Genomic DNA, 25,273 nt, shown 5'->3' on the forward strand with positions numbered 1-25,273 from the left:
ACGAGAATTTCACTGTTTTCAGCGCATGAATGTTCTTATCTTGGTACTTAACAATGAAGCAAAGCTGTTGATGCCAATTTGTACGCATTCCATTGTTTGTAGGCCGATTAATTAATGAATCACTGAGGCGCCCTCCTTAGTATGGTCAAAATAGTCACTTCACCCTAGAACAATGACAGAGTGAGAAGCTTCTGGACCAATAAATGTTAACCAATGTTAAACGGAATTCTTTCCATACCCTAGAGTGTCCGTCATACCCAACATTGAATCATTAAAGAGTTTGAAGAACTTATACGAAATGAGCACCCAACTAGAGCTAGGATGAATACTGTTTCCACTCCTACACTAATAAAACCTCGAACAAACTGAATAAATTATAGAAAATCTTTAAAGCAAAGAGAATTAAAGCATTAACACAAATGCAAAAAAAAAGTTATCAGCAGAAATATTAATTATTAGCAGAAATATTAATAGAAAACAAATTATGAAAATAATTTCATTATATAAGTTCAGCTCACTAAACGTTAAATTGGCTAATATTATAAAAGCTATAAAGTGAATAGAATAAATTGAGTTTAGGGAAATTAACAAATTGGATGGAATGAATGAAAAGAAGGATAAATAAAATAAAGAAATTGAATAAAAATATGAACTGGAAGAAATCAACAAATGGAACAAAATAACATAATACATTAGATGATTAAAACGAAAAAAATGAATATTATGAATAAAATTAATTAAACGAATGAAATGAATAAACTAAACAAAATTAATTAAACGAATATAATGAATAATGTCTACAAAATTTATAAAATAAGCGACGTGAATAATATCAATAAAACAAGTGAACCAATTCAAACGAAAAAAAAATGCATAAGATGAGTGGGTTGAAAGAGAAATAAAATGAAGAAACTGAATAAAAGTATGAACTGGAAGAAATTATTGGAATGAACAAAATGAACAAAATCCATTGAATGAATGAAACGAATAAAAAGAATATTATTATAAAAACGAATCAAACTAAAATGAATAAAATAAAGGAAATGAACAAGTGAATAAAACAAATGAAATAAATATAATTAAGGAAATGAAAAATATAAAAAATAATAAAAAAAAGGAATAAATAAAACGAAAAAAACCGAAACAAACGGAAAAAAGCATAGGATGAGCGAATTAAAAAAAAATAATAAAACGAATAATACGAATAAAATAATATTATCTCGCAATAGTTGAACACCTCACGTGAGTGAGTAAAAATTACAATGCCTGAAACATGAAAGACTACGATGAATAAAATGCATAAAACGAATAAAAAACTAAAATGAAAAAAGAATGAAATTTATAAAATGCATAAAATAAACAAAAAATAGAATGAATAAAATGAAAAAAATAATAAAATCAATAAAAGAAATGTAACGAATATAATGAAAATAAATAATACAATGAATATAATTAATAAAGTTAAAAAAATGAATAAAATGATTGAAATGAATAAAATTAATGAAATCAATAAAATAATTAAATTAATAAAGTTAATTAAATTGATAATATTAATAAAATTATTAAAATGAACAAAAAAATAAAATTAATGATATTAAAAAAAAATAAAATAAACGAAATTAATAAAATTAATGAAACAAATAGAATTAAGAAAATTAATAGAATTATTAAAATAAAAAAAACAATGAAGCCAATAAAATCAATAAAATTAAAAATTACTAAAGCAAATAAAATTTAAAAATTTAATAAAATTAATTAAAATAAATAAACGTAATAAAATGAATGAAATCAATAAAATCAATGAAATCATTAATGTCAATAAAATCAAAGAAATTAATAGAATCTATAAAATCAATTAATTCAATAGAATCAATAAATTCAATAAAATCAATGAAAAAACCCGTTTTAAACCACCTGGTGGTGCAATTGTGCCTTTCTCATTTATCCAAACTACGATTCCATGGCTGTGTATGTTTAATATAATGGTGGAAATGTCAATTACATATTCAGTGCGATTTACACATACGTACGATGAATCGACAGGTTCGAACTTGAGTTGCTATGTGTCGATGCTGAAATGCTTGAAATCAGCGGCGGATCCAGGAGGAGGGTTCGGGAGTTTGGACCCACCAAAAATTTGAAAAATTCGGTGCATCCATTCCTGAGTAACCGATGTGCTTATTTTTGGCCACATACATACATACACACGCACACACACAAGTACGCATGCACGCACAGACATTCGACGAACTGAGTCGAACGGTATATGAAAGACGGCCCACAGTGGCGGGTCTTCAAACAAAAGTCGGACAAAACCTCAAATGTTACCTAATTTGACTAAAAATCACAATTTAAGCTAATTTTGAGGTGCTAAGCTCATTTTTGATGTCAAAAGTCGTAAAATATTAAATTCATTTTTCCATACAGTGTCATTGAACCTTTCTTATAACTATGATCCCGTTTTCATGATAGATTTTCCGTTACTGTTCACCAATGTCAGCAATATCATAAAAAATGAAGAACACTACTTTAAATCAATTGTATAACGTGTTGGTTTACTGTAAATTGTCTAACTATTTTACACAAAACACCATGCGCCTCCATATCAGCAACAAAGCTTTAAAATCTCCTTAAACCTTTTTGCGCACCTAGGCGCAGAACGGGACCATGATATTCGAAAAGTAGAAATTATTTCCCATAGAATGTATACTATGTGACCGTTCCGAAATGATTCCGAAATTTGTACAGAATACATTAGTGAGAAACGTATTTTTGATCTGACCACCTCAATCATATTTAAACTAAAAAGTCATAGTTCCAAGCAAATTTACCAAATGTATTTTATTCACTAACCAAGTTCTTTCGTTCCTCTACACAACGAAACTAGTTGTGTTAAAATCGGACCAAAATCAAAAGACCAACATGCATTTGAAGTGAACAGAGCAATGGTGGTTTCGGAAATGAAAATCATCAAAAAGTCCAGACTTTGCTTTAACTTATGTTAAAAATCGTGTTCTTATCCAATAATCATAAAATTTTGAATATACATCATTTAATACATGAGAAATTCAGGAAAAATATAAAATATCAATATTTCAAAAATAAATTTTTGAGGTTTTGGCCAGCCTCCAGCCACTGTGCGGCCCTCCGGGCCGGGATTAGGTTGACGATGGTCGGAGTGATTGCATAACCTTTCTATAGGAGAAAGACAAAAGAAATCAAAATCAATAAAATCGTTAAAATCAAAAGAATCAAAGAAATAAAAAATCAATAAAATCAATGCAATCAATAAAACGAAGAAAACAAAGTAAAATGAAGAAAACAAAGAACACAAAGGAAACAAAGGAAACAAAGAAAACAAAGAAAACAAAGAAAACAAATGAAACAAAGTAAACAAAGAAAATGAAGAAAACAAAGAAAACAAAGAAAACAAAGAAAACAAAGAAAACAAAGAAAACAAAGAAAACAAAGAAAACAAAGAAAACAAAGAAAACAAAGAAAACAAAGAAAACAAAGAAAACAAAGAAAACAAAGAAAACAAAGAAAACAAAGAAAACAAAGAAAACAAAGAAAACAAAGAAAACAAAGAAAACAAAGAAAACAAAGAAAACAAAGAAAACAAAGAAAACAAAGAAAACAAAGAAAACAAAGAAAACAAAGAAAACAAAGAATACAAAGAAAACAACGAAAACAACGAAAACAAAGAAAACAAAGAAAACAAAGAAAACAAAGAAAACAACGAAAACAACGAAAACAAAGAAAACAAAGAAAACAAAGAAAACAAAGAAAACAAAGAAAACAAAGAAAACAAAGAAAACAAAGAAAACAAAGAAAACAAAGAAAACAAAGAAAACAAAGAAAACAAAGAAAACAAAGAAAACAAAGAAAACAAATAAAGCAAAGAAAACAAAGAAAACAAAGAAAACAGAAAACAAATAAAACGAAAAAAAAACAAAGAAAACAGAAAACAAATAAAACGAAGAAGACGAAGAAAACAAAGAGAGCGAAGAAAAATCAAAGAAAACGACGAAAACTTAAATAACGAAGGAAACAAAGAAATCGAAGAAAATAAAAAATACGAAGAAAAAGAAGAAGATGAATAAAACAAAGACATTGTAAATAAAAAAATGAAATAAAACGAATAAAATGAAAAGGACGAATAAACCGAATGACACGAATAAAACAAATGTTACGAATAAAACAAATAAAATGAATGAAGCGAATGAAACGAATTAAATGAGTAAAATTTATACAATGAGTAAAACGAACAGAACGAATAAAATCAGAAAAACGCATAAAGCGAATAAAACGATCAAAATGTATGAAAGTTGAATCAATCAATAAAATGACTAAAATAAATTGAATAAACAAAATGAATAAACGAATAAAGGAATGAAATGTAGAAAACTATTACAACGAATAAAACATATAAAATAAATTAATGAAACAAAACTGAACAAATGAATAAACGGATAACACGTAGAAAACGAAAACGACGAATAAAACGAATGAAATGAATGAAATTAATTAAATGGATTCGATGAACAAAATAAATATAATCAATAAAATGAATAAAATAAGTGAAGTGAATAAAATTGATGAAATGGATAAAATAAATAAAATGAATAGAATTGACAAAATGAATAAAAAGAAGAAGAAAATATGCAGAATAAAATTAATAAAAAATTAAAATGAAAAAAAAACAAGTTGAGGGAAGCTCTAAAATAATACAATAAATAAAATTTTGGCAGTTGTTCAAAATGAGTGACTGAAAATAGTAAGATTGTTAGAATGAAGAAACTGAATAAATTGTATGAACTAGAAAAAACAAATAGAAGTCATAAAATGAGAACAGTGAATAAATCAAGTTAAATGAACGATATGAATGAAACGTATGAAATAAACAAACCGATCAGAATGAAACTAAAAAATGGATCGAACAAAATATGTAAAATGCAAGTGATTTGATTTCAAGTGAATAAAATAAATAGAAGAAATACTGAATGTAACGATCATACATTTAAAACCAGTCAAATATTCAAAATGAACAAAATGACCAAAACAATTAAATTTATTGACCTACGAAAATAAGAATAAAGAATGAAATTGAAACAAAATGATGCAAATAAAGTAAATGAGTAAAACGAATTGTACGAATTTGAGAACCATTGATTGAATGATTAATTGATATGCAGTCCACTTTCTAGTGCTTCCATTCTTTTCTATTTCCACATTTTTGTTGTAATTCTTGACGGAGTCGTTTTACCCTCAAACGCTATAACCCCAAAACTGTTGCCGCTATAATGGATCATTTTCGACTCGGCGTAAAATTCAATGTCAAATATCTCTAGTTTAAATTAATCAATTTTAATAAAACAATTTTACATTGTAGTTCAATGTTGGACTCAAACAAACATATATTCATTTAGCATTTTTATTTAAAAAACCAAAATCTGCGAAATATAAAACTTTTTTTTGTTGAAAAACACTTTTTTATTAACATCGATATTATACACTTATTTAGAACAAATCATCAGCACTAGTACAAAAATGTTAGTTCAAGGATTGTTCTTCAAGATTCCAATGGTGGTTTTTGATGCATTGAAAAAAGTATATTTTCTCAGCAGATCGATAGTTGGAAAAAATAGACATTTTCAGAAGATTATGACAAATATAATTTTTGATGTTTATAAACCGTATTGACAGGAATAAAAACTAAGAACATGTTTTTACGAAATTGACATTTAATATTGTCATTGAAAGTACAAATCAGTAGTAGTTCACTTTGCTCGCTGTCTGTAGCAATATTAGAATCAACTTCGGATTCATTTTATTCGTAGTCGGTAGCCGTTTCTACTCCCTTTTCTGCTTCGACGAGCTCCGTTGCCTGGCGGACTAAAGACATAGCCTTGAAAACAAAAGGAAAATAAAGATTACTCCTAAAAATACTTATCCACCTTAATATAGTTAAAAATTAATGCGATTATGGGCAGTATACAAAATTAGTACCATGAAAAGGAGTTCTTGGCGTAGATTCGCTAGCTCAAAACAAAATTTTCGCTTTCGCTATCTCACAATCAAACAAGAGCTTCTACACTTCCCGGGTCATCAGTTGTTTAGTCCCAATATTTTACTTTGTCTTTTGGAACTGTTCGGAAAGATGGCTTATAGTGTATGATACATGAAAATCATTACAGTTTTCGGAAGTAAACGCCTTATCTCCCCAAGGTACTTAAATGTGACTTTCCTTGAAAGGCTCAAAGTAGACGCATGGCAGTTTGTAATTCAACAAGATTTCGCATTGTGTTTTCTTGATAGTTCACCATTCTCTATAATGTCTATAATTCACACTAGCGTATACATCACCTAAATGAAAACCTGTTTTAATCCACCTAGCGGTGCAATTGTGCCTTTCTCATTTCTCTAAACTATGGCACGGAGGCTTTTTATGTTCAACATAATTGTGGAAATGTCCATTACATTCTTAGTACACTTTGCACTTATACACAACGGCATGCCAGCCACGAACTTGATGAGCTACGTGTCGACGGTGAAACACTTGAAACAAAAAAATATCATACTTCATTAGCCTAATCAGCATTAGATCAATGTTATCTGCTTGCTAACTCATTTTGTCATGCGGGGTGGGTATGTGAGGAGGGCGAAAGTCCCATGAACGAACGACTCCCCAGCTTAAATTGGTATGCTTTGTGATATAGTGGTGGTTTAAAGATGATGGGGTTGAAAGGGAGGGGTATGAGGGCTGGATGGGGTGGTGGTCTGAGGGGTGATTTAAGGAGATTTTTAAAGGAGGGGCGCGAACAGTAGAGGGGGGGTGTAACCCCTCTCCGTAAAGCATCAACTACGCCACTGTTAAAATCCAGAAAACTTATGCGAGTTGAAAATTAGGTTGACGTTTTTCAGAGTGATTGCATAACCTTTCTATATGAGAAAGGCAAAAACGAAATATTTATACTCATATATGAATATTTGTTATTATTATACACCTTTTTTTATTCACTGTCAGGATTGTCGTCTCTCTCATCTCTGGTATCGAATTTAGCGTTACTATCACTATCGTCTTCGGAAATCAATTATTGTTTAACCTCTTCTGGCCAACCTTTCGATTTTTCATGTCTGAAACAAGTGGTAATCAGATCGCATACCACCAGCAACCCGCAAAATACATCACGTAGCGTCCTTTCTCGCAGTCCTTTCCATACCAACCCTCCCCCTTCTGAATAACGCATTGCTATATCCTAAAAGCCAATTTTCTTATTCAAATCCATGATCAGCTGAATTCAGAAAATCTATCTAGTCCATGCTCATAACAGTACATAATAAATGAAAATCACTATTACTGGTAAAACTTTTTTTTTCATTATCATTTTACACACCGTTCCCCGTTTTCTGTTGTTCATGCAAACCATCCTGATTATGATGGATTAAAAAGCATCCATCGTTCGCTCGCTGGGGATAGATATTTATCATACATTCCCAGACTGATCAATAATTTTCAATCGGCCTGATTTGCTTTTCCTGATGCTGAGCAATCATAATAATCATCATAATGGTGCATCCACACAATGTACAGCGCACAAACTGGTCGGGGCCTCGGGATTTCCACCGGATATGGCAGACCCCTAAGTGCTACCCCAAATCATCGAGCAACTAGGCTTCAATGCAAAACTAGTAAGTTGGAATCGTTTGGGGAAAAAAGTACGAACAGTGGTTCAATATCGAAATTGAACATCAGGCTGTCATGTATTTTTTTTCTCGTGGCCATGGGAGTTTACTGTACCTTTGCTGTGTCAGATGACAAGAGGCATATTTTTTGCTGACGATGACACAGACAGTTTTGTGTAGCACCACCACTCGGCTGACAAGCGAGCGTGCATAGTTTTGTGGTTTGAGGTGCTTCATAATAGGAAAAAAAGCGACTGATGAATTATAGGAAACCATAACTGTTTCCTACCCTGATTTGATGTTTCGTCTGTACCACCGATTTATTATGGCGATGTCCAGCAAAAACAAATATCATTTGCCTATTTTGACTTTAAGACTAAAAATTTCAAAATTATTTAAAGAGTTCTTTTATTTATTTATTTTCTTTTAAGCTTCGGACTGGATATTCTACTTAGGTCTCGGGTTCATCGTAACGCTGTGCATCACATTCTTCGTTTTCCTGATCCACATTCGCCGGCATCGTCAGAAGATTCCTGCATACAGCATCACCAGAACGGCACCGGATCAGCATACCTTCACGCACGAGTTTCAAAAGAAGCTTACCTACAATTCCAACACTCCGGACATAAACATTCGAGTCAACAACTTTGAGTACTCCAACGGGAGTACTATGGAAGCACCTAAAATCCCCGGCCAAACTGTACCCCTGCTGTTGCCCCGATCGATCTCCACCGAGCATCACTACGACGAACCGCAATTTGCTTCGAGGTAAGTTTATCTGTCAATAACCAATCAAGCCACACTGATTGACCGAGTCCGAAATGACCCACCTTAAATTTTCACCGCTGTAACGCAATTAACTACACCTCCCCCCCATTACTTTATCATTAATCCGGCAATTGGCAATCCGGCCTCGCTTCCACCCGACAGGAACGTAACTAATCAAGATAAATTGATCGCTCTCATCTCTTGCAGTTATTCAACGCCCATCGACAGCAAAAGCCGCGAGAACACTAATCACTATCACCAGCAGAAGCAGCAGCAGCAACAACAGCACTACCATCAGCATTTGTATCACCAGAATCACCCACAAACGCCCCCACTGATCAGCCTGAAGGGACAACAGCAGCTTCTGTTGCCGCTGCAGCCGCAACAACAACAACAACAACTACAGCAACAGCAGACGCAAACGCTTCAGAGTCAACCATCGCAAAAGGGTGGCCAGTACATGAGCAAGGAGTCCTTGGCGACCAATAGTGATACCAACACTTGTGAGTGATTTGGATTTGTAAAATTTATTGCCTGTGTTTGTCTCGTTTGGGGGAGTCGGAGTTTCTGAGTGATGATGGTGGGATTGAAATGTGTGCTAATTCATTTTAGTACCAGCGTAGCAAATCAGTTTCATTGCCAGAGGTGGGCTGGAAATTGATTGTTTCTACGCCTACATAAAATGATGAGCAATTCCAAAAGGTTTTGCCGTAGAAACTAATTTGTGTAAAACTTTTTTCAAATGTATTGGCTACTTTTCTTGGTTACATTTTTCATAAAATCACGTTTTTCAAAACTAAGCTCTTACTCGCGTCTAGGAACGTCCTTTTAGCCTTTCTCATATAGAGAGGCTTTGTCGTCACTTTAAAAACGGCAACGCAATCCCGACCAATTTTTGAATAAGAATACCTCCAACGTTTCAAAAATTTCGGCCGAGCTTTAACCCGATTTTTTAAACGTGAATATCTGCCGTTGCAATTAATGAAAAAATGCGCTATCTAATTGGAAATATGCACAACAATTTAGTAACTAATTCCGAAGAATGTACAACTCGTACAAAAAACGAAAACAATGAATTTTGTGAAAGCACGAATTATCGGCACTACCATTGGTCCGTACCGTAAAATGGGGTATCTTTGATCACCGGGGTAAGTTTGATCAAATGAGACTTTTTTCGGTAACGTGCGATGATTCCCTCTAACACAACCATTGAAACAAAAAAACAAACCATATTCTAAACATGTCCAACAACACCTTTTATGAACATAAATTCAAATTGAAAATGACACAACTCTCCTGCGTCGTTTCAATCTGTTCAAATAATCCCTTGTATATTAATGAAATCAATCAACTTCAACTGAACTGATCACTTTTTTAAAAACCGCAAATATTTTTGTCCAATAATTCATTTTAAAAATCCGAGATTTTTATTGTTAACTATTTGATTTCGACTATTTTCCTGATAAAGTTCACTGAAAGTCAGTTGTTTCCTTCTAGGCAATTTTGTTCTCGTTCGAGACGTCACTATATCAGGCCATGAAATTGCCTGCAGATATGCAATTTACACAACATTTCAAGCATTATCTCTCATTTCGATACACATATTTTACTTATCAAAGTTACGAATGAAAATCAACCAATGAAAATTTACAACAAATTTATTTTATGGTAAAACAAAATAAAATACCAAACAATTTCAACATTTTCAATCTATGGGTAAGAGTACTTGTTTTAAAAATGCAAACAGTTACATCTATTTGAATTGAAGATTGTTATGATCAATGTTCTCCCTAATTTACGGTACTATTCAACCAACCTTTTGTTGTCAAATGAACTGCGACACACGTCTAAGGCACGGTCTAGAAGAAAAAATCATCCGTTTGCTCTTTGACGCCGTAGTGGATGCAGCATGATTTTAGTTGTTCATCTAACGCACATCGGTCGTTGGTTAGCCACAGTCGTCAACATGGGGGAGGGGACACCCGAGAGACTCAACCAAATAGGGGAAGATAGGGTAAAACCACTAAGGAAATATGATCATACCTTAGCTATAGAACATCAGTTGAGAGAATTTAATTAATGATGTCGTTTAGCCAACAATTTCCTCTGTGATCACAATCATAACACTTTGCAAAATATTCAAAAACATGAAAAATGTTCAAATTTTCAAAATCATTGAAAATCACTCTTTGAAAAATAAGCGGGGCAAAATGCACCTGTGCGGGGGTAAAATGCACCACAACCACGGGGCAGAATGCTCGACGAACAAGCAAGTAGTTTTGTTTTCTGACGGGATTTCACAAAAGTGTGCCATTCAATGGCCTTAGGTTATGCAATTAGTAGGTTTCCAGAACTATTTTTTTGTTTCGAATTAAAAAACCAGCAAAATCAAAGAAGAGGGCATTTTACCCCCGATGGATCAGAGATATAAATTTAGCAAAAAGTGAAATATTTAATAGATTTTTCATATGTAATACGACAGAATAATGAACAACGGTATAAATAGAACTGGAATCCTCTAATACAATAATAAAACAGCTGATAATCCTTGTTGCACGAGCCACAATAGTCACATGAGAAGAGTACGTTATTGTTTTGTCGTGACTAACGACTTACCTTTCAATATAGGGGCCCCTTTTCAAAATTTCGGAAGAAAAATGATGTAAGATTTTGAACGCTTATATCTTTTGTTGTGCTGAATGGATTTAATCAATTTCTTCGGCATTTTATCGAAAATATTTGTACCAATGTTGTATTAAATTTTGAAATATGTAGAACATTCATTATCAACGGAAAAATAGTGTTTTGAAAAATCTTTCGAAATTGATTCGGAAAAGTGAAAATTTTCAGCCCATCCCGCACAGAGCCGTCAATATGGTGCACCAACCGAACAATAAAATGATGAAAAGTTTAAAATATAGGTGCACTACATGTTTGTTCCTATGATTATTCGGATTGGGTTGCTTGACGAGAGTAGTTGGTGGGGGAAAGCCGGCACATTCGTTTTGGTTATGCAATTAGAAGCCGGACGGAAAGAAAAGGCTCATGCACGGCACGAGAACGAGCGAGAAAGCGATAGTAGTGCATATTAGCGAAAGCGTTACGTACATTTTGAACCTTAATAACAGGTTTTTGCAAATCCTTCCAAGAAAATCAGTGAATGTGGCAACCACTAAGCGAAAGCTACACCAAAACGAATGATGAAAATATTTTCATTTATCGCACAAAAGGAGGGCCTTTCATCTGCACCGAAAAGGTTATAAATAGGAATGCCTTGATGCAAAGCGTGCTCATTCGGTGTGAGCTGTGAAAAGGGAATGATGATATGTGTGAACGCAGTAAAACAATCATCGGCAAGGTTTGAATCGTTTGAAAAGATTCTCGTCTTGTATCAACATAGTTATCTACAAACCGTCCTTATTAGGACGAAATCTTGCTAATTCTGTATTTTTATCAGTGAATCATAAAAAAGATGGGTTGGTAATGTATATGGCATAACAGGGGTGTCGTGACCACACTTCGAAGTTATTTCAAATCTTGCAAAGCATAAATTGACATAATTTCAATGATTGTTCCTATATGAATGAAATAACAAATTTGCAGGTTAACACGGCAATAACTTTGCAATTTATAGAACAATTTTATATTTTTAGTTATCATATAATAACTGTCACCTCTTCCAAACAACTTAACCCTGCTGCAACCCCGTGGTTTTGCAGGGTTAAGGAAAATCATTGTAAAATGTCCAATACACGATTTTATGTTGTTACCTCCACTAAAACCACTTCAAAACACTCCCACCTGTCATACAAGTACATTGTCTGCTTGTTGAAATCATTATATGAAATTATTGACCTGTATTCAATGCGGAGAACTCGGCAATAAAATTGTTTTACTGAACAGATTAACGAACGGGAAAATTTCGCTGAGCCCGGTGAATCGAACTTAATGCGTAAAATTTAGCCATTTGAAAGAGATACAAGCAGAATTTTAACCCATTATTGCCCAACCTACTATATATAGTAGGTGCTAAGAAGAACTCCTATTACTAAAAAAATAACGCAGACCAGGCATTATCAATGAGTTAATATTGTTCATATACTCTTGCAGAATACGTTTAGAGAAGTTAGAGTGATTAAACTGGCGTTTATGTTTTGTTTTCAATCAATTTTTCCTTAAGGGGTTACACATTTTTGTCAGGATGAAAAAAATCGAATTTTTGCAAATTAGATATTCTGAAACTACATACGCTGAGGAAAATTTTCTCAAAATTTCATTAAGATCGGAATACTACATCTTGAGTTACAGCTATTCAAAGGCCGCTACCCATCGACCACTAGTAGGCGGCGCGTAGTGTTTGATACGCTAGACCGTTGACTCGCTGCACCGACAGTAAAACTCGATTATCTCGGAGTTGTTGAAGTTTGTTGTTGAGTTTGTTGAAAAGTTTATTCGCGGCGATCACGATATCTCAAGAACCAATTTATCGATCAATCTGAAATTTTCACAGGTTGTTCCTTATTATATTAGCTACTTTAAGTACAGAAATAATTATACTGGAATGACCACATCATTTTTTCCGATCGGAAAACTTAATTTGTGATGCGCGTGAAAAATAAGTTGGGCAATAATGGGTTAAGAATATGATCATCGCGGTTATGTTCCGGACATTACCCGCACCTTGTTTTTCGCTAAGCGTGATTCATTTCTGTACGATAGGAAGAAGACTCCGATGGTTGTTTCGAGAGATTTTAACATTGATATTTCAAAGCAAAAAAATATGAAATTTGTTCATTTCATGAATGAATGTCTCAACGAATCCAGCGCATCCCCTATCAACGCAGACGCCAACAACAAAGGTTATTTTCAGAACCATCATAATTATTATAAAGAATAACTTGAAACATACCCACATATTTCATTGAGTATCATTCGATTTGAATTACAAGTCAAACGAGTAGTCACGACACTCCGGTAATGTCCTAGACATTACCCACCCATCTTTTGACGTAGGACTACGTCTTTGTTTTCGATATAGGGGTGCACGTCTACAAAAATGTAACGAAAAGTTGTCCAATTTTAAACGCATATAATTCAGCCATCTCACGATAATTTTTCAATTTTTTTGCGCATGTCACCCCGAAATATTTCTAAGAATAGATTCCGATAGATAAACCCAAAGATTTTTGATATCATGGCATTAAAAATTTAAATAATGAGCAACCTAGTCAAAATATCGCGCATTTACACACAGAAGATAGCGCTTCCCTAGTCCTGCACGACAGATTTGTGTACCTAGTGCGCTACGCTTCTATGAATGACGTCATCATCGACTATTTAACGGGAAAATGTACTTTTGCATATAAAATATTTAAAATAATCCATAAAGAATTGTAAAACGATCCATAAAAAAGTTGTCCATGTTCCATAAAACAAAACTGAAAATCCATAAAACAGTGTGAATGATCCATAAAAAAGGGTGATTTGATCCATAGATTATGTAAAATTGAACCATAAAATGGTCGCAAAAGAGCACTAAAATAGTATTAAAAGAGCAATTAAAATCAACCAATGCCCCATAGAAATATTGGAAATGTTCCATAAAATGATAAATTTTGCGCCATAATTTAACTGACATTGATCCATAGAATATTAACAATGTACATTAAAACACATCGATATGTTCCATAATAACGACAAAAATGTTCCACGGTATTACAAAATGGAGCAATAAAATGTCAGAAAAAGTTCCATAAATTTGATGAAAATGTTTGCTAAATAATTTTTCTTGGTCCATAGAAGATTGATTAACCCGTAGCTGGAATTGCAAGCAAACCTGTGGTCCTCTCGTTTGCCCGGTTTACTTAAACATAGGGGCTATAGTTAGTTAAAAGCCGACTGAGCGGCAGCGAAGTCGGACAGTGCACTAGAAAGCGATGTGGCGTAGCCACATTAGTCATTGTTGAGGGGGCAGGCGTAGCGTATTGGTAAATCGATTGCCTTGTACGCAGCGCACCTGGGTTCGAGTCCCGACCCCGCACATAGGGTTAGAAATTTTTCCTAAGAAATTTTTCTAACCCGAAGAGGTGAATGACCTTAAGGTTAAAACCTCTATAATTGAAATAAAAAAAAATAGTCATTGTTCGTGTATAAAGTGTCCGTTTTCACTTCAGATAGTTATTCAGATAGTATTTGCGACTCATGCCAGCCTGTATCAGTGGTCTAACAACCAGAGTTAAAAATATTCAAATTCATTGAATGAAAATTGATGATATTTAGCCGCATTCATTTCCAATATTCAGTGACGCAGCTGAATACGTCAAACGAACAAACCGCCCATTCATCCATGCAGATTTTCATTCGTCTCCGATTATTACACGAAGTCGCCGTGCAGCAACGAATCAAACGCATCAAAGTCGGCCCTGGCACAATGTAAGCGATGATGATTATTGTTTCATATGCTTTACCGGCATTTGAAAACATTTTCCTATATAATTAGTGAAATGAATATATTGTACGATAGTCAACTGAATGAATAGCATGGATATTTGAATGAATATTTTTTCTATTCACTGCGAGTCGCAGCAGGGTCACTTTCAGCCGTCAAAAAAGAGCTTCGATTATTTTTAACTCTGCTAACAACTCTCAGCACTCTAATATCATAAATACCCTGACGTTTAAAGAGTTGCCATAATGATTTCAGGTTAGCTAAGGTCAGTTAGCTGACTAGTGGGATACGGAAGCTGAAGTTTAACTATAATGTATGCATTGTTTGTTGTAGTTTGACATTACAACCAAATGTAATAAACTTTATTATTAGTTCGAATAGCAAAAATTTCGCATGAATTCATTAAATTTAATTTTTGTAAATATCCATGAACCATAATTTAACGTTCGATATATGCATCATTTCTAATGTTCATTTTTACATCTTCTATAGACCAAGAAAAAATATTTAGCAAACATTTTCATCAAATTTATGGAACTTTTTCTGACATTTTATTGCTCCATGGAATAATACCGTGGAACATTTTTGTCGATATTATGGAACATATCAACGTGTTTTAATGTACATTGTTAATATTCTATGGATCAATGTCAGTTAATTTATGGCGCAAAATGCATCATTTTATGGAACATTTCCAATATTTTTATGGGGCATTGGTTGATTTTAATTGCTCTTTTATTACTATTTTAGTGCTCTTTTGCGACCATTTTATGGTTCAATTTTACATAATCTATGGATCAAATCACCCTTTTTTATGGATCATTCACACTGTTTTATGGATTTTCAGTTTTGTTTTATGGAACATGGACAACTTTATTATGGATCGTTATACAATTTTTTATGGATCATTTTTGTTGTTTTAGCGGTGCAAACTTAGGGCTGCCCTATTTAACCTTTATAGTACCAAGTTAAAATTTTTCTGAAAATTTTGTTTAAACTTTGCTCTCATTTCGTCAATTTTTGACCGAATTGGATGGAACCGGCTTTAAAAGATCAGGAATTTAGTCCAGTTTCTATATACCGAGTAGCGTTCAAATCCGTGGACCGGTTCCGGAATTAATCCGAATTCCCTTGGGGTATATCCGGCATCCCAGTGGGGTGAAGGACGAGTTTTGAAGAAACATCCCATAATTTTAAGTAATTGTATTTTGAAATGTGCTACATATGACTATTTCCCATTGATCCTTCACCATAGATATGAATTGGACCAATCTTGGCCACTGGAGAACTGTTCCGGGAGAACCTAAGAAAATATATATATTTTTCTATCATTCCAGCGATTTGGGTTCATAGCTTTATACGAAATGCGAAGTTCTTCTAATCATACGGTTCTACAGCTCCCTCAAGGCCATTCCTGCACCGGTTCCGTACGGATGGACATTTGACGTCATTTTGAAAACCAAGATGGCGGCTTCCGGTTACCACAAAACAGTGAAAAGCATCATCAATATGGGTGTCATTCGAAAGGGAGTGGTCAATAGAAGACAGAAATTGATTTTTGGCGCCATTTTCAATACCAAGATGGCGGTTTCCGGTTATCACAGTGCAGTGCAAACCACCACGTCATTGTAAAGCGCTAGCAAGCAGCAAAAGCCGGAAATTGGTTTTTGACGCCAATTCGAAAACCAAAATGGCGGGTTCATGTTCCAAAGAAACAGTGAAAACCGTCATCAATATGGGTGTCATTTGAAAGGGGTGTGTCAGCAGGAGACGGAAATTGATGATTGACGCCATTTTGAAAACCAAGATGGCAGCTGCCGGTTTCCAAAAAAACAGTGAAAACTTCCATCAATATAGGTGTCATTTGAAAGGGATTGGTGAGAAGAAGTACGAATTTGATTATTTATGCAGTTTTGAAAACAAAGTTTGCGGTTTCCTGTTACTGCAAAACGGCGAAAACTATCATCAGTATAGGTATCAGAAAGGGGTAGTCATAAAGTGATTTTTGACGCCATTTTCGAAAACCAACATGGTGGCTTCCGGTTACTACAAACAACAGTGAAAACCATACTAAATATGGGTGTCATTTGAAAGGGGGTGGTCAGTAGATGTAGTGGTGGCGGTGGTACTACCTTTGTAGCAGGAACACTCTTCATAGCACTGAGCAATCTTTACACGACAAGCATGACGTGTTCAAGCATTACTCTCTGACCATACTCAGCATGCTACTGTACGAAGGGCCAAAAAGGAATTGCCTGGTCGGAAAATGACTTCGCTTACATGTACGACGGAAGCTTGCTTCCAATAACAAGACCATATAAGCCAATTACAATGCATTGTTATAAAAAGTAGCCTCAATAGGTGGGGAGAAAATCCTGCGCCATGTTCACGAAATGTTAGCAACAAGAATCTGGCTACTCCACTCGTCCTGTTCAAATCGTTTTAATCAGATGGCTTGATGGTCCCTCTCAATTCCCATGTATTCTATGTAAGGGTCATTCCACGCGCAGTGATCAAGGCACATGTAATCGACCTTCACGGATTTGAATCAAATTTGGAGGAATTGTTCATCTAGAGCCAATATATAAAAACCCAAATTTTCTATTCAATCACCGCTCGGGCCATGGGAGCCCCCCCCCCCGTTTTGGCAAATTGTCAAAATACTTGATTTCCTTTTGAACATATTTCCGCTTCTGTTTACTCTAGAACCAAACCGTAAGATGGGTTTTGAAGAAAATTGTTCAAGGAGTTTAGAAAAAATATTAGTTATTGGCGGCAGTGCTGCCAACTATCCGATTTTTTCAGCAAAATAGCAAACTTGAACCTTGAACCTATCAAAAACTAAATATATGCTGTTTCGTTCATCTAGAAGAGCTATAGGCGTGCATCCAGACCCAAGAATGGGACAGTCTGTAATTCAGGAAACTAACTGCTTCAAATATTTAGGACTTCACTTAGACCCCACACTCTCCTGGATTGAGCATATAACATCTATAGAGAGAAAAGTTGCCTCGTTATGTGGGGCTATGCGTAAAGTATGCTCTTTTGTTCCCCAGCATGTACTTCTAAAATTTTATTATGCGCACATCCACTCATTGCTGAACTACCTTGTATCTGTGTGGGGCCGTGCCAGTATCTCGAATCTGAAAAAGCTACAAACGCTTCAAAACAGATGTCTTAAAATTATTTATAAAAAACCATTTATGTACCCTACTATTTTGTTATACAATAATAATGCCCATAACATTTTACCTTTGCTTGGGTTGACTAACTACCAAACAATAATATACATCCACAATGCTTTGCATAACACTATTGCTCATAATAATCTAGAATTTACAACAGGCATTCGAGCTCACAGCACTAGACAAGCCAATCATTTATTATACTCCAGAGTATCCACGAACCTTGTTAAAAGACGCATTTCTTTCATCGGACCTAAGTTATTCAACCAGCTTCCTACTGATTTAAAGCAAATAACATGTCGCACTCGTTTCCAAGCAAAATTGAAACTAATTTTAAAAAATAAAATAGGAGAATTTTTAATATAAACTTCGTTCACCACCAATCGAGCTTATTCCTTTAGCTATAATTGGTTAACATTTTTACATTTCTTATAAAAGAAATGTATAGAATTCGCTCAAACTTTCAAAATTTTTTCCGAGGCCCGGAGGGCCGAGTCTTATATACCAATCGACTCAGCTCGACGATTTGGGACAATGTCTGTGTGTGTGTGTGTCTGTGTGTGTGTGTGTATGTAACGGACAAATTCTCATTCGTGTTTCTCAGCAATGGCTGAACCGATCTTATCCAAACCAATTTTAAATGAAAGAACTAAAAAACAGTATGAACGCTATTAATTTGTTTTTGATTCTGATGTTTAGTTTTCAAGATATGAATATTTGAATGCGTAAAAATGGCGTTTTTTGCAGTTTTTTTAAATTATCTGCCGAAATTGACTATATAGAATAACAATTTATATGTTTTTAGACAGCTTTAACGAATACCTTTCGAACAAGCTATAGATTGTTGAAATCGGACTATTATCAAAAGAGATATTTAACATTAAATGCGGACGAAAGATTTTTATAATTTCCCATAGCCAGAAATACGACCAAAAACATGTAATCTATTATTAACGCCAAAACGGCTTATGTTAGGTCAATAGTATCTTCGGAGAATTTAATGGAGGCAATATGCCCTTTCTTTTGGTATTGTGCTTTTGCTGATTAATCCCCCTATGAGTGAGATATTTTCACAAATTTTTTTGGAAGTGATTATATCGAAATGATGCCTTCAGCAAATTTGTAGCTCTTACTTTTGCGAATAACGTTACTGAAGACTTCAAATATCTATTTTGAATACTTTAAAAATTATGGCTTGTTGTTTGTTGATTACTCTTCGTCGCCTATTTATTGTTCAATATAGTAATAATCCATTGAAATAAGCCAAACATTATTTCGATAAAACGAATTTTGTATTTCATTTTACTATCTACAACCGCTAGAAATAATCACCGAACACTTCCAAGTTATCTGGAAGGAACTTGATAACTTATCAGTACAAAAATGTTCATTTGTGCGAACTTTCTGGCTGCAATTTTGCTAACTTATAACCATAGGATCGATCTGAAACATATCGGAAAATGAAAAGCGAAATAAATAACTCCAAGGAACGGCGTAGCCAAGAGAAGGTTTTGGGGTTTAACACCATACAACCCCCCCCCCCCCACAACACCCAAAAAAAAAATTGGATTGAAGTTGAAAATTTATTGATGCAGACTGATTTAATTCAATATTACAATAACAATTATCTGATCCGTAGATTGATAACCTGTTGTTGTAAACATCATGAGGACTTTTGACAAATTGTCGGAATGGGGTCCTGATATGTAACTGATCTCTTGGTCTTGATTTCACAGTTGTCTAATAGCATCAATATCAAATTCCTGTCTGAAAACATTCCAATAGAAAATTCCAGAGTTCTGTAATCAATCATAATCCTCAGATTTATTTTCAAATTGATCTCGTTTTTGTAGAGATGTACTGTAATAAGGGTCTTTATTTAATAGGAAGCGAAGTTAAAATTGATTTAATTCTATGAAACATAGAACTGCTCAACGAAAAATGCATAAATTTCAACAATTGCTTAAAATGTTTTTGCCTTTCTCATTCACTCTAAAATTCGTCGATCTAATCCCGACCGGGAGGACCGAGTGTCATATGCTAATCGACTCAGTTCGTCGAGATCGGAAAATGTCTGTGTGTGTATGTATGTCTGTATGTATGTGTGTGTATGTGTGTATGTGGAAAAAATGTGACCTCTGTTAATCAAAGATGGCTGGATCGATTTGCACAAAGTTAGTCTCAAATGAAAGGTACAATCTTCCCATCGGCTGCTATTGAATTTTTTATTGATTGGACTTCCGGTTCCGGAGTTACGAGTTGAAGAGTGCAATCACACAACAAATTCCCATATAAACTGAAATGAAAAATTTTCAAAATCAAATTTGTATTTTTGATGCCAAATGACATTATAATGCATGAAACATTGAGATTTGATGTAAACTCGAAAAAATAACGTTTGACAAAAATTGATTTTTTTGGACTTTGGTACTTATTTGCTCTGTTACTATTTTCTGAAAAATTAATTCTGCATAATTTTAAAACTTCAAAAATTACGGTTTCGGAATTATGCCGTTTAGACATTAAGATCGATTTTCACCAAACCCCCACCAATTGTAAAATTGGTATTGTAAAAAAACGTAAGGGCGATACTTCAATGCTGATAGGTGGGACCGAAAAAGTAAACAATCGCCAAAGGGACTATATACTATATAAAAAATCATTTTGTCAATTTCAATAGCAAACACAAATTTTAATTTAATAATTTCAAATACTTCATGAAGTTTTGGGTTTCGATCACTGAATCATGCAATCTAGGATGTAAAAAACACAATAGTTCTAAATTGGAAATAAAACCAACGACGACGATGCTGATGATGTTGATGATTGTGATTATAATAATTATGAGGATGACGATGATAATAAAGTAGTTACGTAGAATAGTAAAATAAATATCTGTCTGAGCCTAACGTTTTCAATATTTGTGTACATATATTTGACAAGCTCAAAAAATCATTTAACAACTCGACTTTTTGATCTAGTAAAGCAGGTTCTAAATGGCAATGACCAGACCCTTAAAACAGCCGTATGCTGATGTCATTTAATCATAATGTTGATGTCAACATTTTTCGCTGAATGACAAAAAAGCAAAAGTTGATTTTGAGATATTTTACAGTATTTTTGATGCACTTTCGAAAGAGTACAAATTTAGCTGCTAGTTTTTGCAACCTTCTGAGTTAGAGGTCATTGAAAACTATCATTTTTATTTAAAAAAATGATCGTAATTCGATAACGAAAAATGATATCGATTCACATTCTTCAGCAGAAATATGCGCAATGAAAAGTACTAAAATTGCTTCATAGAGAGTATGAAGATAGACTAACTATTTAAAAAGTTATAGTTAAAAAACTGACTTTTTCAGAAACACTAAAATGACAGCCTAAGATAAAGAAGAAAAATAATTATAACATGAAAACCGATAATGCTATAATGCTATAACTTTGATGCATTTGAAAATGTTACTTGAAAAACATTTTTCTACAACTTTGCTGAAGTAAGTACCTTGCTACACCATTTAGTTCTAAACATAATTTTTCGAAAACAATGTTTGAGAGGACAACCATAGCTACATTTTGCTTTAAAAGTAAGAAAATTTAATTTCCAAAAATATTCTCTCAGACATAATTTCTCTAAAATGAACGGTTTGGAAGTTATTGATTTTTGTACCGAAAAACCGCCCTTGTGACCATTGGGTAAGGGTGGGTTTTTTCAAGAAAAATCGTTGATTTCTTAATTCTCAGTCGCGTTGGAAATTTGAGTAAAGTATAAACTTCAAATCGATTGAAAAAAAAAAATCTATTTTTTTTGGCTCAGTACAATATACATAACCCCTTTAGAAAAATCAGTTTTCCCACCACAATGCATTGATTGAGGAATTTAGATATTTTATTAACAGAGCATTAGCAATAATTCGTTTGTATGTCTATTTTATGGGCCATTTTTTCGCCTTCCCATTGATTTGGTTTGAGATTTCTAGCACTGATGTTGTCCTATGCTGATTTGAGTGATTCTCTGAGTCCTGCCACTATCCCATGTAGTATGTGTTATCAAAAACATCGCGAAGCATCAAGTTCTAAATGTTCTCAAACGATATAATATCCGAAGAGAGTGATAAGAGTTATAAGAAATGTCTCATCACACTGTTAGGTGGATTAAAAGCGTTTTTTTAATTAAAAACAATTGATACATGCATTTTTTCTAGCAATAAGTAATAAATAAATTTAAATTATCATGAGCTTTCTGCAAAGCTACGATGGGACCCTTAAAAGGATTCTTTTCCGCTGGGTACTCGCCGTAGCTTCTTGTCAAATTTTGTGTTTTGTCGGTCTCGTATTGTTTTTTTTTGTTCTCAGCGTTTCCGCGATTCGTAACTTTGTTTTGTTGTGCTGACCTTTTTTTTTGTACGCTGAGAACTGATGTGTCCACTACCAGGGGGCTCCGTTTGTGAGCTTTTTGGTGTGGGGGTAAGAGGCGGGCCATTAAAAAAAAAGAAGTTTAGTCCAACGTAACTCAAATACTCCTACAGCTTCATAAGCACTCTCCTTAGACTCTGTAATAATAAGCAGGTCGTCAGCAAATGCCAGTATAATTGGCAAACTGAAAACGCCTTCCTGGTTAAGCCTCAGTTCAGGAATTTCCGTGGGGTCCGGACTCTGCCGAAAATTTTCAACTTGTTGAGAAATTTTAAACTAGTTTTAATTTTAAAGCTGCAATCCCACACTGCATACTCCTACCTAAGCCTATATAAGTCAAAATTTTTTTTGGCCGACCGGGATTAAATTGACGCTTTTTAGAGTGATTGCATACAAAAATAAAAAAAATACAAACATATACTTTTGAAACATCCGAAAATACTATTGTCTATAACGATAAACATAGTGAACCGGCTACCGAATTTTCAACGAACCAGTTTAGTTTAAGACATCTATTACAACTTTTATCATTTTGTGAATTGTAAAAGTTTTCCAATCTTTCTTAGTCACATAGCTCTTAGAAACCCGTATCTCTGTATATAGCTGTACAGCTATATTAAAGATAGATCAATGCAATTTTTTCATCAATATTAGCTAACAATCAATTACCTTTTTTCTCACCACCAGCCAACTCAACATACGCCATTGCCACCACCGAGTCACTGGACACGTCCAGCTCCAACGAAACCGTGTACAAATCCAACAGCATGCGCCAGGTCGTCACAGCGGACGGCGGTTGGCTCGAGCTGGAGCATCTGCAGACGTCTCTCTCCATTCCGGAGGGAGCACTACCGGAAACGTTGAAAATCAACGTGTTCCTGGCCGTCATGTACGACTCGAAGGACACGATTCTAGTCGACAACCAAATCACCCACATCAGTCCGACCATTGTGTGCGGGCCGGCGAAAAGCAACTTTGCGAAACCATTGATTCTGAAGGTACCGCACTGTGCCGAGGACATTGGCAACTGGAAGATCTCACTTTTCTACAAGGAAGAAGTGACGAACTGTTGGAAGAAGATCGCTTCCTCGGAGAATGATGTGCCCAGTCCACAGGCGTACATTCAGTTGGATCTGAAGAACGCTTACATTATGACGAGAAAGTTGGGAAAGTACATCCTCGGCGGGGAGAATCTGTCCCCGGAGGTGTCCGTGATGAAACGGTTGAAGATCTACATGTTCGGCCCAAACCGTAAGCCAGAGACTGATTTCAACATTCGAGTGTACATTTTAGAGGACTATCCGAGTGCGCTGGAACACTGCTCAATCATCGAAAGTCGAATGGGGTACTTTCTGATCGGCCAAAGCTCGCCGTTCCATTTCGAGAACAATAAGCAGAATATGATCCTTCGAATAAATTGTTCTGGCGGGTGGACATCGAAGGCGGATACAGCCGTACAGAAAATTCCCTTCAATCACATCTGGAAGAACATGTCAATTTTGCACTGCGAGTTCATGTTGCAAAAATTAGTCAACGAGCTGCCCTGTCTGAGGGTTGAACTTGCTGCTGAACAGGAGAACGGGACGAAGGTTCTGATTACTTCGGTGGCTTTCTCGTGATAGTACATCCGGAAGGCGTTGGAGAAGCTGATGACGATTTAGTGCGGGGCTGAGTCAAAGGATATGGTTTTCATGGTTGCCATTCTGATATAGTGATATTACAACCAAGTAAGCAAAGTAAACAGTTGATTGTATGTAAGTATGTATGGTAACGAAACAATATTTATTACCACTGGAATTATTAGTAGTTTAGTGATATGAACCCAATGTCGAGTAAATAGCAGGCTTATATGCACGCTCTGCGCAAGGACACGAAACCGAAACAAAATTGTTTGTAGGCAGTTGTAGGACTTTGTTAAAACCTAACACTCACACAATGAAGATAGTTTGTAGAAACCGGGAGCCAAAACGTTAGTTACGAGCGGAAAATCTTAGAAAACGTTCCACCGTTGATGCAAGAAATTATGTAGAACGAAATTGTAGCTATTCACTAAGACTGATTGTGAGGAACAATAAATAAATTGATTGGTTGGACGAGATGTTGATAGTTTCCATATTTGAAATTGATGACGTACTTTATATTATTTCTTTTTATAACGGCTTACAAAACCAGTTCTTCCTTTTTAAATATAAGTTGCTAGGATTAGAGACATAGCCATAATGCAGTAGAATCTACAATTAGGACTTAAATATATCTCTTATAACTTGTCCCGTTAATTGCTATCGGAATATTCAAAAGTAATGCTTTAAAATTTGAGCTATAGTTATTTTCTAGGTGAGAAAAGTGAAGGTTTTTCTAATCCAGAAAATAATTAAGTAAATGTTTATTACGTACTGTATTGGTCAACCCTAAAGGGGCCAAAATGTTGATCAGTGTTGGTGGTTCGAAAAACAGCAGAAATCTTGTAGAACTGCAGTACTTCTTAACGGCTTTGGGACACTTCAGTCGAGAATAAAACAAACTGCGAAATTTTGTTCACTATTAGTATGTTTTGTTGCTACATAATATGGAATTAAAAACATTTCTAACAGATAATTTCTGTAACGAGTAACCAACATTCATAGCATGTTTTACTTCTGTGAAAATATCACCCAGAGTACTGTAGTGTACACAGGGCCTTCCAGAGCCGCATCGGACTCCACTTTCATTCTTCATAATATTGACAGTTTGCTGTTAAATGTTTGTAATTCGGGTCGAGAATCCTACGAAACGA

General features: G+C 34.5%; 1 protein-coding gene across 1 annotated transcript in view; it reads left to right on the forward strand.

Moving 5' to 3' along the window:
- Positions 1-24,722, forward strand: part of LOC131679706 (netrin receptor unc-5-like) — a 176,149-nt gene extending 151,427 nt beyond the window's left edge. The window contains exons 5-7 of the mRNA XM_058960441.1: positions 8,118-8,454; positions 8,662-8,957; positions 23,188-24,722. Coding sequence (XP_058816424.1) covers positions 8,118-8,454; positions 8,662-8,957; positions 23,188-24,119 — 1,565 coding nt within the window. The 3' untranslated portion in view covers positions 24,120-24,722. The remainder of the gene's footprint in view (positions 1-8,117; positions 8,455-8,661; positions 8,958-23,187) is intronic.
- The last annotated feature ends 551 nt before the right edge of the window (positions 24,723-25,273 follow it).

This window comes from Topomyia yanbarensis, chromosome 2 (genome assembly GCF_030247195.1).
Source record: "Topomyia yanbarensis strain Yona2022 chromosome 2, ASM3024719v1, whole genome shotgun sequence".
NCBI classification, from domain to species: domain Eukaryota; kingdom Metazoa; phylum Arthropoda; class Insecta; order Diptera; family Culicidae; genus Topomyia; species Topomyia yanbarensis.